Source organism: Panulirus ornatus, chromosome 17 (assembly GCF_036320965.1).
Source record: "Panulirus ornatus isolate Po-2019 chromosome 17, ASM3632096v1, whole genome shotgun sequence".
Lineage (NCBI taxonomy): Eukaryota > Metazoa > Arthropoda > Malacostraca > Decapoda > Palinuridae > Panulirus > Panulirus ornatus.
In genome coordinates this window covers 45,888,672-45,905,505 of record NC_092240.1, presented here as the reverse complement: position 1 = coordinate 45,905,505, position 16,834 = coordinate 45,888,672, and the positions used below count along the sequence as shown (strand labels likewise).

At 42.1% G+C, this 16,834-nt stretch overlaps 1 protein-coding gene across 1 annotated transcript in view; it reads right to left on the bottom strand.

Moving 5' to 3' along the window:
- The window catches only part of LOC139754434 (proteasome activator complex subunit 4-like), a 576,322-nt gene that overhangs the window by 384,746 nt on the left and 174,742 nt on the right, over window positions 1-16,834 (bottom strand). Inside the window, exon 10 of the mRNA XM_071671710.1 lies at window positions 9,869-10,055. Within this exon, the coding sequence (XP_071527811.1) occupies window positions 9,869-10,055 (187 nt within the window). The remainder of the gene's footprint in view (window positions 1-9,868; window positions 10,056-16,834) is intronic.

Sequence of the window (16,834 nt, the reverse complement as noted above, 5' to 3'; positions counted from 1 at the left end):
GGTTCAATATCCTAATTTACCATCTGCTATGAAGCCAGTAACTCACAGTCAGGAATTACCTGTGCCAGAGCCCCCAAGAAACATGAAACTGAGTGATGACGAGTCTGGTGATGAAAAAGTAGATCAAGTAGAAGACAATACAGATCCAACATTTGTAAAAGATCTGTTGACTTCGTATAAAGCTCTTGTGTGCAATTTGAGACTACAAATTCACTTTTTTTAACTCAAACTTAGACGTTTTTCCTTGAAAAGCTTGGGGCAGTCGATGATGGGCACAACGAAAGATTTTACCAGGACATTTTGGACATGGAAAAGTGGTGCCAAGGAAAGTGGAGCTCCTCTTTGTTGGCAGATTACTACTGGACACTAAAGAGGGATGTTCCTGAGGCCAAATACAGACGAAAATTGTACACTTCTACATTTCAGAGGTAGGTTTTGGTCGGGGTGGTGTGCAAAGTGATAGGGTTAGGGAGAATGGTTTGGTTAAGAGAAAGGAGTTAGTGAAAGCTTTGCAGAAGATGAAATTCAGCAAGGTGGTGGGTTTGAATGGTATTGCAGCAGAATCTATTAAAAAAGGGGGTGACTGTGTTGCTGATTGGTAGGTAAGGATATTCAATGTATGTATGGATCATGGTGAAGTGCCTGAGGATTGACAAAATGCATGCAGAGTGCCACAGTACAAAGGCAAAGGGGATTAAAGCGAGTGTTCAAACTACAGAGGTAGAAGTCTGTTGAGTATTCCTGGGAAATTATATGGGAGTTTATTGATTGAGAGGGTGAAGGGATATACAGAGCATCAGAGTGGGGAAGAGCTGTGTGGTTTCAGAAGTGGTAGAGGATGTGTGGATCAGGTATTTGCTTTGAAGAATATATGTGAGGAATGCTTAGAAAAACAGATGTTTTTTTTTCCTTTTCATACATATTCGCCATTTCTTACATTAACAAGGCAGTGTTAAGAACAGAAGACTGAGCCTAAGAGGGAAAACCCTCATTTGGCCCCCTTCTCTGTTCCTTCTGCGAAAGTAAAAAACTGGAGGGGAGGATTTCCAGCCCCCTGCTCTCTCCACTTTTAGTCACCTTTTACAACATACAGGGAACACATGGGAAGTATTCTTTCTCCCCTATCCCCAGGGATGGTTTTGTATGTAGCATTTATGGATCTGAGAAGGCATATGATAGGGTTGATAGAGATGCTTTGTGGAAGGTCTTAAGAGTATATGGTGCGGGAGGTAAGTTGCTAGAAGCAGTGAAAAGCCTTTACCAAGGATGTAAAGTATGTGTACAACTAGGAAGAGAGAAAGAGTGATTGGTTCCCAGTGAATGTCGGTTTGCAGCAGAAGAGTGTGATGTCCCCATGGTTGTTTAATTTGTTTATGGATGGGGTGGTTAGGGAGGTAAATGCAAGAGTTTTGGAGAGAGGGTCGAGTATGCAGTTGGTTGGGGATGAGAGGGCCTGGGAAGTGAGTCAGTTGTTGTTTGCAGATGATACAGCTCTAGTGGCAGATTTGAGAGAGAAACTGTAGAAGCTGGTGACTGAGCTTGAAAAAGTGTGTGAGTGGAGAAAGTTGAGAGTTAATGTGAATATGAGCAAGGTTATTAGGTTCAGTAGGGTTGAGGGACAAGTTAATTGGGAGGTAAGTCTGAAAGAAGAAAAACTGGAGGAAGTGAAGTGTTTTGGATATCAGAGAGTGGATTTAGCAGCAGATGGAACCAGGTTAGCAAAATGAGTCACAGGGTGTGGGAGGGGGTGAAACTTCTGGGAGCGTTGAAGAATGTGTAGAAGGCGAGAACATTATCTTGGAGAGCAAAAATAGGGTATGTTTAAAGGGATAGTGGTTCCAATAATGTTATGTGGTTGCGAGGCATGGGCTAGAGATAGGGTTGTGCAGAGGAGGGTGGATGTGTTGGAAATGAGATGTTTGAGAACAATATGTGGTGTGAGGTGGTTTGATCGAGTAAGTAATGAAAGGGTGAAAGAGATGTGTGGTAATAAAAAGAGTGTGGTTGAGAGAGCAGAAGAGGGTGTTTTGAAATGGTTTGGTCACATGAAGAGAATTAGTGAGGATAGATTGACAATGAAGATATATGTGTCAAAGGTGGAGGGAACGAGGAGAAGTGGGAGACCAAACTGGAGGTGGAAGGATGGAGTGAAAAAGATTTTGAGTGATCAGGGTGAAAGGCATGCAAGGAATAGAGTGAACTGAAATGATTGTGGTATACCAGGGTCGATGTGCTGTCAATGGATTGAACCAGGGAATGTGAAGCATCTGGGGTAAGCTATGGAAAGTTTTGAAGGGCCTGGATGTGGAAAGGGAGCTGTGGTCTCTGTGCATTACACATGACAGCTAGAGACTGAGTGTGAACGAATGTGGCCTTGTTGTCTTTTCCTAGTGCTACCTCATGCGCATGTGGGGGGGAGGGAGGTTGATATTTCATGTGTGGCGGGTTGGCGATGGGAATGGATGAAGGCAGCAAGTATGGATATGTACACGTGTATATATGTATAACTGTGTATGTATATGTATGTATACATTGAAATGTATAGGTATGGATATGGGCGTGTGTGGGTGCTTATGTATATCCATGTGTATGTGGGTGGGTTGGGCCATTATTTCGTCTGTTTCCTTGCACTACCTCGCTAATGAGGGAGACAGCGACAAAGTATAATATATAAATAAAATGAATAACAATGTGTATCCCTGGGGTATAATAAATTAATAAAATAAATAACAATGTGTATCCCTGGGGATCCCTGGGGATAGGGGAGAAAGAAAACTTCCCACGTATTCCCTGTGTGTCGTAGAAGGCGATTAAAAGGGAAGGGAGCAGGGAGCTGAAAATCCTCCCATCTCATTTTCAATTTTCCAAAATAAGGAACAGAGAAGGGGGCCAAGTGAGGATACTCCCTATAAGGCTCAGTTCTCTGTTCTTGACACTACCTCGCTAACACGGAAAATGGCGAATATGTATGAAAAAAAAAATGTGTATATGAGTGGATGGGCCATTCTTCTTCTGTTTCCTGGCAGTGCCTCGCTGACGCGGGAAACGGCGATCAAGTATAATGAATAATTAACATATATGTATTTATTTCAAGTCTTGAATTCCTGAGAGAACAATGGTTCAATGCAAACAACAATTGTAGCATAAACATGAGTTTCTGAAATACAGCTTCACTGAGCTAAGAGAGGAATTGGGGAATGTCCATCCTCAGTGCATCCAGTGCCTGCAAGCCCTTGCCAATGAATCTGTGAAGGAAAGCAAATTAAAACATCACTTATGTTCAGTCCATCTAAACTTTGTTGAAAAGCCGCTAATTCATTGGAAGGATAAGGAAAAACAGGTAAAATGAAGTTGGATCGATGCTCATTCAGGCTCACTATTCTTCGGAGAAAGCTTCCTTAGCATCCTTTGAAGTGGTATGGTGTACTGTAAGATGAAAAAGCCTCAAAATATTGGAGAGGAGCTGGTAAAACCAGGAGCAGTAGCTATGGTCAAAACTACTTGTAGAGCAGATGGTGCTAAGAAGGTTGAATTGGTGTCACTTTCTAACAACAGCATCAAACGTCGAATTGATCTCATGCCTTTAGATATTTTGGATGAACTAATTGTGGTACTGAAATAAGCAGCATAATTTTCATTACAGATAGATGAATCTGTGGATATTGCTGGCAAACCTCAACTCATGGTTTTTGTGAGGTATAGAGGAGATGACAGAATTCTGGAGGAATTTCTGTTCTGCAGTGCTTTGTCAACAACCACCACTTGAGGAAACATCTTTCTTACGGTGGACAATTATTTCAAGAAACACAACTTAGACTGGTTGGATTGTTTGTGTGTACTGATGGAGCTTCATCTATGATGGGAAGTCATGTAGGTTTTGTCACTCAAATTAAAAGAGGAAACCCTGATATCATCGTAATTCATTGTTTCTTACATCGGTAAATCTTGGCCTCTCAACGTCTCCAGCCAGAAATCCATGTGGTTCTGAATGTTGTTATCCAAACTGTGTATCTTATCAAGTCCTGAGCTTTGAACTCACACATTTACCATAATATGTGTGAAGAGATGGGATCACATCACCAGGACTTTTTTTCCACTCTGATGTACATTGGCTGTCTTAAGGGTGCATTCTTTGATAGATTATTCAACTTAAAATTGATGCAGAAGTGTTTCTCCAAGACAAGAAGCATAAACTGGCTAACTACTTCAAAGATTTTGCTTGGGTGGCAAAGCTACTTTATTTAGGCAACATCTTCAGGCACCTGAATGAATTGAACTCAGACATGCAAGGGCAAAATCAAACTATCATGGACATAAGTGAAAAAAATTGCCTCAATCAAGAAGAAACTTGCACTTTGGAGAGAAAGAATAGCCAGGGGAATAAGGATGCTTTTCCAGAACCGAGTGCAGAGCTGGAAGATTCATCAGAAATAGCCCTGGCTGTCGTTAAGGCAGTTTTTCAAGATCATCTGAAGAAGCTTCAAGAGGAAATGGACAGATATTTGCCAGAAAATGTCAAGTGGTCAACATAGCTGGGTTAGGAATAGGTTTGGTGTGAATATCAGTGAAGTTAGAGAAGATATCCCTGGTTTTGAAAGGAGAAAGTTTAGATTTTGCCAAAGCCTATATAATGAAAGATGAAAGTGCACAAAAATGTATTATTGATATGAGGGAGAAAGGCTGGAAGAGGTGAGAGAATTTAGGTATCTATATCATGGAACTTTCTTGGTTAAGTTTGGTGATATGGAAGGAGAGATAAGGTGATAGCAGTACAGGGTAGAAGGGTCAATGGGTCCCTTAAAAGAATAATGAAGGGTAGAGGTGTATGCAATGAGGTGAAGAAAGGATTAAGGGACAGCATAGTCCTCCTGACCTTGACCTATGCAGTCAAAAAAATGGATATGGAATAAATCACAGAGGTCAAGAATCCAAGCTGGGGAAATGAACTATTTGAGAGGAAAATGTGGTATGACTGGATGGAATGAAGAATGAAATGAGGGGGCATATGGGATATGTGGTATGGTAGGGAATGAGAAAGGAATGAATTATGGGGGTGGCAGAGTGGCTGAAATATAAGTCTGAGGTGGTCTGGGCATGTGGAAAGAATGCAAGATGGGAAATCTACAAGGAGAGTGCAATTAAAGGGGCTGGTGAGAGAGAAAGACCCCCTGTGACATGGGGAAATAAAGTGGAAGAGTACTGGAAGGAGAGAAATGAAGAATATATGGAATGGTGCTTGCGTGGTAGACATGCAAGGAAAGGGAAGGGATAAGTAGAGACTCTTTTGCTGTAGCCACCAACTTGAAGGGAATTCCTGAAGTGAACAGGTTTAAAAGATATAGATAGATAGATAGATAGATAATTAGATATCTGGCATCATATCTTTCTAGATCAGGAACAGGAGATCTAAAGCACTACAATAAACAGACCCCTTTTACCACAGCCTCATATAACATATTTTTAACAGACATGAAATGAATATTACTTTAATAAATACAGTATATACATAATAATCAGGTAAGCATCAGGCATGAGCAGGTGAGTCACTTGAATTACATTCCTCTACCACCATTAATACGATACGTGATGCTTGATATCTGTGAGAGGATAAAAAGAACCAGCAGGTCCATCAGATCCTAACTTGCAAAGAATTTTTCCCACACAAGGAATAAGCAACTGTAGATGATGGAAAGCAGGCCAGAAGGTGTAGTTGCACTGTTGGAATGCCTTAGCAGAGATCAACAACACTGCAAACTCCACAAAACTTGAGAATGTACATGACATTTAGTTTCCCACTGGACTTATATCAACAATAGCTTCACTTTATCTATCAAAAACAAAATAAAATTTGCAGCACCATTAATGTTACCAAAGGAAGCCATTCTACAGAACTTATTAGTTTAAGAACTGACACTGTCAGGAGTGTATTTGAATGTTAATATGCTGAGAGGTGCAACTGGAGGGATGTCTGATCATTATCTTGTGGAGGCGAAGGTGAAGATTTGTAGAGGTATTCAGAAAAGAAGAGAGAATGTTGGGATAAAAAGAGTGGTGAGAGTAATTGAGCTTGGGAAGGAGACTTGTGTGAGGAAGTATCAGGAGACACTGAGTACAGAATGGAAAAAGGTGAGAACAAAGGAGGTAAGGGGAGTGGGGAGGAATGGGATGCATTTAGGAAAGCAGTGATGGCTTGCGCAAAAGATGCTTGTGGCATGAGAAGCGTGGGAGGTGGGCAGATTAGAAAGGGTAGTGAGTGGTGGGATGAAGAAGATAGATTATTAGTAAAAGAGAAGAGAGATGCATCTCAATTTTTGCAGGGAAATAATGCAAATGATTGGGAGATGTATAAAAGAAAGAGGCAGGAGGTCAAGAGAAAGATGCAAGAGGTGAAAAAGAGGGCAAAAGAGAGTTAGGGTGAGAGAGTATCATTAAATTTTAGGGAGAATAAAAAGATGTTTTGGAAGGAGGTAAATAAAGTGCATAAGACAAGGGAATCAATGGGAACTTCAGTGAAGGGGGCTAATTGGGAGGTGATAACATGTAGTGGTGATGTGAGAAGGAGATGGAGTGAGTATTTTGAAGGTTTGTTGAATGTAGCTGATGATAGAGTGGCATATATAGGGTGTTTTGGTCGAAGTGGTGTGCAAAGTGAGAGGGTTAGGGAAAATGATTTGGTAAACAGGGAAGAGGTAGTAAAAGCTTTGCGGAAGATGAAAGCCAGCAAGGCAGCAGATTTGGATGGTATTGCAGTGGAATTTATTAAAAAAGGGGGTGACTGTATTGTTGACTGGTTGGTAAGGTTATTTAATGTATGTATGACTCATGGTGAGGTGCCTGAGGATTAGCAGAATGCTTGCATAGTGCCACTGTATAAAGGCAAAGGGGATAAGAGTGAGTGCTCAAATTACAGAGGTATAAGTTTGTTGAGTATTCCTGGTAAATTATATGGGAGGGTATTGATTGAGAGGGTGAAGGCATATACAGAGCATCAGATCGGGGAAGAGCAGTGCGGTTTCAGAAGTGGTAGAGGATGTGTGGATCAGGTGTTTGCTTTGAAGAATGTATGCGAGAAATACTTAGAAAAGCAAATGGATTTGTAAGTAGCATTTATTGATCTGGAGAAGGCATATGATAGAGTTGATAGAGATGCTCTGTGGAAGGTATTAAGAATATATGGTGTGGGAGGCAAGTTGTTAGAAGCAGTGAAAAGTTTTTACTTAGGATGTAAGGCATGTATATGGGTAGGAAGAGAGGAAAGTGATTGGTTCTCAGTGAATGTAGGTTTACAGAAGGGGTGTGTGATGTCTCCATGGGTGTTTAATTTGTTTATGGATGGGGCTGTTAGGGAGGTGAATGCAAGAGTTTTGGAAAAGGGGGCAAGTATGCAGTCTGTTGTGGATAAGAGAACTTGGGAAGTGAGTCATTTGTTGTTCGCTGATGATACAGCGCTGGTGGCTGATTCAGGTGAGAAACTGCAGAAGCTGGTGACTGAGTTTGGTAAAGTGTGTGAAAGAAGAAAGCTGAGAGTAAATGTGAAAAAGAGCAAGGTTATTAGGTACAGTAGGGTTGAGGGACAAGTCAATTGGGAGGCAAGTTTGAATGGAGAAAAACTGGAGGAAGTGAAGTGTTTTAGATATCTGGGAGGGGATTTGGCAGCGGATGGAACCATGGAAGAGGAAGTGAATCATAGGTGGGGGAGGGGGCGAAAGTTCTGGGAGCATTGAAGAATGTGTGGAAGTCGAGAACATTATCTCGGAAAGCAAAAATGGGTATGTTTGAAGGAATAGTGGTTCCAACAATGTTATATGGTTGCGAGGTGTGGGCTATGGATAGAGTTGTGCGCAGGAGGGTGGATGTGCTGGAAATGAGATGTTTGAGGACAATATCTGGTGCGAGGTGGTTTGATCGAGTAAGTAATAATAGGGTAAGAGAGATGTGTGGTAGTAAAAAGAGTGTGGTTGAGAGAGCAGAAGAGGATGTTTTGAAATGGTTTGGTCACATGGAGAGAATGAGTGAGGAAAGGTTGACTAAGAGGATATATGTGTCAGAGGTGGAGGGAACAAGAAGTGGGAGACCAAATTGGAGGTGGAAAGATGGAGTGAATAAGATTTTGAGTGATCGGGGCCTGAACATACAGGAGGGTGAAAGGCATGCAAGGAATAGAGTGAATTGGAACGATGTGGTATACCGGGGCCGACGTGCTGTCAATGGATTGAACCAGGGCATGTGAAGTTCTGTGGGGCCTGGATGTGGAAAGGGAACTGTGGTTTCAGTGCATTATTACATGACAGCTAGAGATTGAGTGTGAACGAAAGCGGCCTTTGTTGTCTTTTCCTAGCGCTACCTCGCGCACATTTGGGGGGAGGGGGTTGTTATTTCATGTGTGGCGGGGCGGCGAACGGAATGAATAAAGGCAGACAGTATGAATTATGTACATGTGTATATATATGTACATGTCTGTGTGTGTATATATATGTATACGTTGAGATGTATAGGTATGTAAATTTGCATGTGTGGACGTGTATGTATATACATGTGTGTGTGGGTGGGTTTGGCCATTCTTTTGTCTGTTTCCTTGCACTACCTCGCTAACGCGGGAGACAGCAACAAAGCAAAATAAATAAAAAAAAGAATACATAAAACCATGTTACAAATACCACTTGTAACAGATTTTCTGCTAAGCATACATTTCTCTAGAATGCATCTCGTCTATCATAAGAGGTCTCTAAGTACTGTTGAAACTGCACCATAATCAAGCTACAATTATCCTCAATCACTGACATCGAAATAGAAACTTTGAGGATATCACTTCTCCTAATTTCTTTTATGAAATTAAGTAATCAGTGCATTCCCCAAAGCACTGTCTACAAACAATACAATCCTTACACCTTTAAACCTCTAACAGTTACATGTATGACCAAGGAGAAAAATTACACAGCGAAATAAACATTTACATCAGGTTCACCTTCCATTGGTCACAGTAAACTGAAGATCCAGTAGTTCTATGGCTTTAGTGGTATTTATGACAGGAAACATACTTGCACTTCCTATGTTCCATTCTCCCTAGAGGGAAAGCTAACCCATTTTCATTTGCTTACAATAAAAGCAGTCCACCTAAGCTCTGCAGAGAATATTCAAAGGCTGACCAAAACTGTAATTATGAGTATTTTATCCAGATATAGATAATAATGTAGCTGAAGTTATATCTTTAGTTGGCCGCCAACGATCAGGGAGGTATACTATCAATATTACCCACCAAGGTATTGACCCAGCACTTCAGTGGTTGTCAAGTTGCACTCCTCTAAATCAGGTAGCTGCCTTTTCTGTCCACAAGCATACAATCTTTCCTTGTCATACTTAACACCTGACAACACTAAACACAAAGTGCATTCTTTGTAATTCTAGATTCTTCAGCAGTGAGCACTATGTGCTAGCCCTGCCTTTTGGAAAAATGGTAAGAGCAGTAGATAAAAGTAGTACATAACTGAAGTAGGAGTATTAGGTGGAAACATTAGGTAGAAGCAGTAGGCATGAGCAATAGTAGAAGTAGTCAGTAGAAACACTGGGTAGAAGCCTCCGCAAACACTGCACTAGAGTTGCCCTCTGCCAGTGGCCTATTAAAAGTGAGGCACTAAAGGCTTAGAGACAGAACTGGAGTTCACTTGTTATAGAGACTTTATTGCCATGACCACCTACTTGAGGGAGTTCCAATTGGGAACAGGCATCAGAGTTAAAGATAGACAGATATACAGAAGCTGTAAAAGAGATGCTACGGCTTCAGACAAACAAAAAACAGGAAAGCTCATACAGTATAGAAATTACACAAGACAAGTATATGCTCTGATGCAGGCAAAAGAAAATAACTTACCATGCATTTCTTGATGTCATTAGGATCAATGCCTGGTAATGTCTGGAGTAGTAAGGGGATGACATGTCTCTGACCCTCAGGGTAATGCTTTCCACCCTTGACCAGTGCCCGAGCCACACACACCACACATTCTAAAGATGCTGTCAGACGATGAGGCTCTGTTGTTGTCTCCAGTGATGAGTAGAGCCTAGATAATTGAATTCATGAGAATAATGCAGATGGATTTAAAAACATTAGGCAGTAAGTCATGAACAGGTATAACTGACAAGAAAAGTGTTGTGGGCAAAACAAGCCTTCTTCATACGATGTGACAGTACTCGAGCTCAGAAAATTAAAACTTCCCATCAGGGATAGGCTCAATGACAGGAATATACCAAGACACTGCACTCAGTAACAGCATCAAAACATACTTCAAAGACCAATCAGGTCCCAGAATCTTTATTGCTCACTGTACCAATACCCCTACCTTTCCACTAAAGAAAAAATCTAGATTTCATTCCCTTTTCATACAAGCAGGGTAAAAGGAGTTAGGGTCAGTTTTCATAAGTCACACAATTATCATAATACTGACAACAACCTTCCATCAAAATCAGTTTTCTGTGTGAAAAAGTGACAGTTCAGGAATACTGGTGACAAAACTTTTTTAATGGCAAGTTCATATTCCTCCTCAGTGTGATAGCATCAAAAGCTGGAAACCAAAGGCCTTATTCCACACACACACATTCTCAAGCTATCATGTATAATGATCAAAACTGACCATTCCCTTTTCATACAAGCAGGGTAAAAGGAGTTAGGGTTAGTTTTCATAAATCACACAATTATCATAATACTGACAACAACCTTCCATCAAAATCAGTTTTCTGTGTGAAAAAGTGACAGTTCACGAATAGTTCAAGAATACTGGTGACAAAACTTTTTTAATGGCAAATTCCTATTCCCTCCTCAGTGTGCTAGCATCAACAGCTGGAAACCAATGGCCTTATTCCACACACACATTTTCAAGCTATCATGTATAATGATCAAAACTGAGTCTACTATCCACAGCCAAGTGCCACAGATTAAATCCATATCTTACCTTGGCTACTATTATAAGCCCTGATTCAGCCTAATGACTGCATGTTCCCCCCCTTAAGCACATTCATCCAATTAAATCTATACAACACATCCCACTCACCCTCCTGAATATTCAGGCCCTAAAATCACCCAGGGTCCAGGAGAATAATCATGGCACTCGGTGCTTTTCCTGTAACATGACCTATCATCCCCCCTCTCAGTCTAACAGAATGCCTCCCCAATAATGTGAGTAATTTTATCTTTTAACTTTTACAAGATTCACCACTCATTTTTCTCTAAACTAAGCTCTTCATGCTTAGTCACAGCCTCCATGAATTTCAAATATATGTTTGAGCCTCCACACTCACAACCCCAGGGTATAGGCCCTTAGCATTTTGTGCTTACTACTTACCACTCTCCGGGGCACTGCTGATACCCTAAGGCTTCCTTCAGTTTATCTTTACATCTCCTTCTCAATCTCTTAACTACCAGCAGTGTGGATACTATTTACAAGTAAAATTAACATAGTTACATACATACCACATATAACTAAAATGGAAGAGTTTAGTGAAATACAAACAAAAGTTGAACTACTGAGAAGTGTAGACAAACCAAAACAAAGCAAAATCTTGTAAGAAAACTTCAATATGTATTTTGCAAAAAGGGAAGAAGGAGAAACACATCATGGCTATAGATATAAATCTTATTTATTCATATTTATCATTTATTTTCCTTTGTCGCTGTCTCCCGCATTAGCGAGGTAGCGCAAGGAAATGGACGAAAGAATGGCCCAACCCACCCCCATACACATGTATATACATACATGTCCACATACGCAAATATACATACCTATACATCTCAACGTATACATGTATATACACACACAGACATATACACGTGTACATAATTCATACTGTCTGCCTTTATTCATTCCCATCGCCACCCCGCCACATGTGTAATAACAACCCCCTCCCCCCTCATGTGTGCGAGGTAGTGCTAGGAAAAGATAACAAAGGCCCCATTCGTTCACACTCAGTCTCTAGCTGTCATGTAATAATGCACCGAAACCACAGCTCCCTTTCCACATCCAGGCCCCACACAACTTTCCATGGTTTACCCCAGACACTTCACATGCCCTAGGTTGAATCCATTGACAGCACGTCAGCCCTGGTATACCACATCGTTCCAATTCACTCTATTCCTTGCACGCCTTTTACCCTCCTGCACGTTCAGGCCTCAATCACTCAAAATCTTTTTCATTCCATCTTTCCACCTCAAATTTGGTCTCCCACTTCTCCTCGTTCCCTCCACCTCTGACACATACATCCTCTTGGTCAGTCTTCCCTCACTCATTCTCTCCATGTGACCAAACCATTTCAAAACAGATGCAAGGGAACTGTCATGAAAGATAAGAATATAAGCAAGACATTCAACCTGATGAAATTAGCCACAAATCAACAAGAAATGATGTTATGACTGAGCTTTTCATAAATGATATGGCACCTGGCGCAAATACTGAAATTAATAAAACAAACATTTCACATCATAAGTCAACTGAAGATATTACAAACTACAAAACAAATATGGAAAACAAGTGTAACTTGCAAATGAAGGAAGTAGCAAACAGGCCAACTTTAACTTCTATCTTGACAAAGTAATGTAACCAAACCTCTCACAGATCTAAGTCTGTTAAGATGATAGGACCTCACATAGATCTATGATCTGTGTTTTCCTGCCAACATTCAAGTTTCAGCTGATCTACAGTGGTGGCAAAAGATGCTCAAGACTTCTTTGTACAACAATTATGTAAGAGTTCTCCAGTTACCCTTCATCTACGACACAAAGAATGTCAAAAAAAAATTGCTCAATGAAGGTGAAATAATGCACAATTCACTCTATAGTGATGACAGTCTAGGAATCCAAATGAAAATACATCTAATGATAAAAACTTGTTTGATGATAAACATAACCAAATGCAACAAAACACTATATAAATTAAGTAGTGTCAATTGAGTCATAAGATATCAAGCTGTGTTGTGCTCAGTGCCATCCCAGCAATATGATCCCAACACACCAGAAAAAAATGCTTTTCTCTTTACTTGAAAAAAAAAAAGACTAATTTTTTAGATGCTCCTGGAAATCTGTGTTCTCGGGTTACTGTAAAAGCAACTCATGAGAGATTGTAATTATGTAACCCCACATGTATGTAACAGTTTAACTACTCTACCTCATACTTCAATGGCTCATACTTTAATGTTATCACGTCAGCTAGTCAGCAGCGTATGCCAATGATTGTGTTACGTCCCATACGCCATATAATATTTCAGTTGGCCAGAGACTTTAGTGACAGAGTTTGTGCTCTACTGCAAGTCCAGTCTCGTCACGTACATGTACACAGATGCACCGACAAATTATTCTTTATTGACTTTTTAATGTTGCCTTTTTGATCTGTGAAACCAATTTGAGCTGTTGAGGCATTTGTTTGTATCAGAAATAAACATAGTGAACAAATATGCCTTGCGGTAAGCATCTTCAGCAGCAGCAAGCTGCCACCTTTTGTGAATCTCCTACCTCCCAGGCTCCTAACCCACTTCATCTCCTTATGCTTCATGTTCTCCTTCACATTCCATCACAGACCTTATTTCATTCATGAGGTGGATTGCACAATGGTGCAGGGAAGATGAACAACAGTGCAGGGAAGATGAAATGGGAGAAAGGGAGGAGGAAGCTCAATGTTGTGAAGAAGACACAACTTGCTTTGAGGCTCTCCTCTCAAAACTTTTGCCACCCCAGGCACAATTTTCATCAACTCTTGCATCATCTGTTACCCCAGGATTCGCACCCATGATGCCACCTGGCCACCCTTCCATTCCAGCACCACCTAAAGCTGCCGCCCAGCCACCACCACCTCTCACCTGATTTTACTTACCAGACCTTCCGAGAGTGGAGTCAGAGATGGATGGACTATGCTACAATGGCAAATCTACAGAGCTTGCAACAGCCAAAGCACCTCATACAGCTATGTATGTGCTTGTCTCTCGAGACTCAGTGCATCTTAGAGTATACACTGCAAGTGTGCCCAAAGTCTACATCGTCTGTGGAGGCTGTGCTCAACATCTTACAAGAGCACATCAAGGGCCAGTGCAATAAAGCACTGCATGGGTGGGAACTCTTCAGTTGCAGGCAAATGGAAGGTGAAACTTTTGATGATTTATACATACATCTGAAGAGAGCACCCGAGGAAGTTGATATCTGTAAAGGTCACCACAGCAGTATGAGGAAACCCAAATCATACAAAAGATTTTAATGGGCATCAAGGAGGAAGAGCTGGTGCAATGCCTCATCTCCCTTAACACTTCCTCCTCTCTGCAAGATGTAGCAATGAGGTGCCGCTCCTATGAGCCCTGTGAGCTCCCCAAGCAGCAGTGAGGGCCATGTCTCAGTACAAGATGGGGAAGAAGAAAGCCTACAATCCTACGGCTATTTTCCTGCCCAGCGCCTTTGCAACAGCTGCAGTAAGCAGCACAGGTTGCAGTCATGCCCAGCTGCTGAGGTGGAGTACAACAGTTGTGGCCATAAGGGCCACTGGTCTCACATGGTACAGGGCCCTGCTAAATGCACTCAGTGTAAGATGTACAATCGAATAGGCCATTATGACAAGTCACGGGACAGTGAATGCATCATAAGTAGTCCTCTTCCACAAGTGGGGCACACACACAGTCCTCTGGTCAGACATAACAGGATCCTGAACAGCACCCAAACCAGATGAGCTCACCCTCACAGCCCAGGACTGATTTCCCTCAGCCTACCAGCATCACCATCACCCATGGTACCTTGTCATCTCGCTTATGGATGATTCCTGAATGGTACTGATGCTACTGTCATGGTCCTACAACATCTGCAACGGCTGGGACTTTCCCAGCATAACCTCGAACCACCCACTCAAGGAAGGATACCTCACAGCTGACAGTTCTATGATGATTCCAGCATTGGGATCTTTCCAAGCAGATTTTACCTTTGGTAAGAGGTCATGCTATGCTTGGATCGACATGCACAATGGCATTCTGTAGTCATACAAACACTGCCAGGAGTTAGCTACTATCTCCAAGGGCTTTCCTAAGCCCATCCTTGAGATGAAACACGTCAACAGAATATAAGCAGTGAGCAGTGATGATCCTGCCATTGCACCACCTTCCTCTACATCACCACCACCCCATCTCACTAGCCAAATGTCTAATTTAGCTGCTTGAGAATTTTTCCTGGGGGAATTCAGTGACATGCTAATGACAAAGGATACATTATGGGCCAAGCCACTCAAGATGCTACTGTCATGGGCCTACAACATCTGCAATGTCTGGGACTTTCCCAGCATAACCTCGAACCACCCACTCAAGGCAAGATACCTCACAGCTGACAGTTCTAAGATGACTCCAGCATTAGGATCTTTCCAAGCAGATATTACCTTTGGCAAGAGTTCATGCTATGCTTGGATCAACGTGCTCAGATCGACATGCACAATGGCATTCTGTTGTCATAAAAACACTGCCAGGAGTTAGCTACCATCTCCAAGGACTTTCCTAAGCCCATCTTCGAGGTGAAGCACATCAACAGAATACACGCAGTGAGTAGTGATGATCCTGCCATTGCACCACCTTCCTCTACATCACCACCGCCCCCTCTCACTAGCCAAATGTTTCCTTCAGCTGCTCGAGAATTTTTCCTGAGGGAACTCAGTGACATGCTTGTGACAAAGAACGCGTTATGGGCCAAGCCACTCAAGCCCTTCCTCAAGGTGAAGCACATCAACAGAATACACGCAGTGATTAGTGATGATCCTGCCATTGCACCACCTTCCTCTACATCACCACTAGCCAAATGTCTCCTTCAGCTGCTCGAGAATTTTTCCTGAGGGAATTCAGTGACACGCTCGTGACAAAGGATGCATTATGGGCCAAGCCACTCAAAGCGATGATAACCCCCCAATAGTGCCACCCCCTCATAGCCATTGCCAAGAAAAAAAAAGTTGGAGTTAGGATCACCATACACCTGTCCAAGTTAAACAGCCAAGAGTCACATCCAACATACCCTTCTCCCATGCCCTTTGCAACAACTTGCAGCATAGACCCAAAGATGCACTTCTTCATGACAAGTGACACTATGTGGCTACTGGCATACTGAGCTCACAGTGGAGGATCAGTCAATGACAACATTCATCACTCCATACAGACGCTTCAGATATCGCTGGGGCCCTATGGGTTTTGCCACTACAAGAGACACCTTCTATCTCCAAGGTGATATCACTCTACAAGGCATGAGTAAATGTGTGAAAGCCATTGATGACATTCTCCTATGTGACGAGGACTACTTCACCCACTTCTGCCGTACCCACGATGTACTCTCTATGTGCCAAAAGCACAGAATCACTCTCAATGCCAGCATGTTTCTTCTCACCAAATCTCCAGTCTCCTTCTGTGGTTATACCCTCTCAGGGAATGGCATAGCAGCTGATCTGGAGAAGATCCATGCCATCAAGGATTTCACAACTCCTGCCAACCTGACTGATCTTCGGTCCTTCATGGGACTCGTCAACTAATTGGCAGAATTTTCTCCACACATTTCCACAGCTGCACAGCCACTTCGCTCCTTGATGAGCCCCAAGAGGACTTTCCTTTGGACCCCAGACCATGACAAAGCATTCCAGCATGTGAAATAGGCCTTGCCTACCATCTTGCAGACTGATGCCCCACTAATATGGCACTGGATATGCTCTCCTGAGAGACCACAGTGGTGGGAAGTTCCACTCATTCAGTGTGGCTCTAGGTTCGTGACCAACACAGAAACATGCTAGGCCACCATCGAGCTCAAACTGTTGGCTGTGGAGAGGGCCAAGTTGAAGTACAGATTTTACCTTAT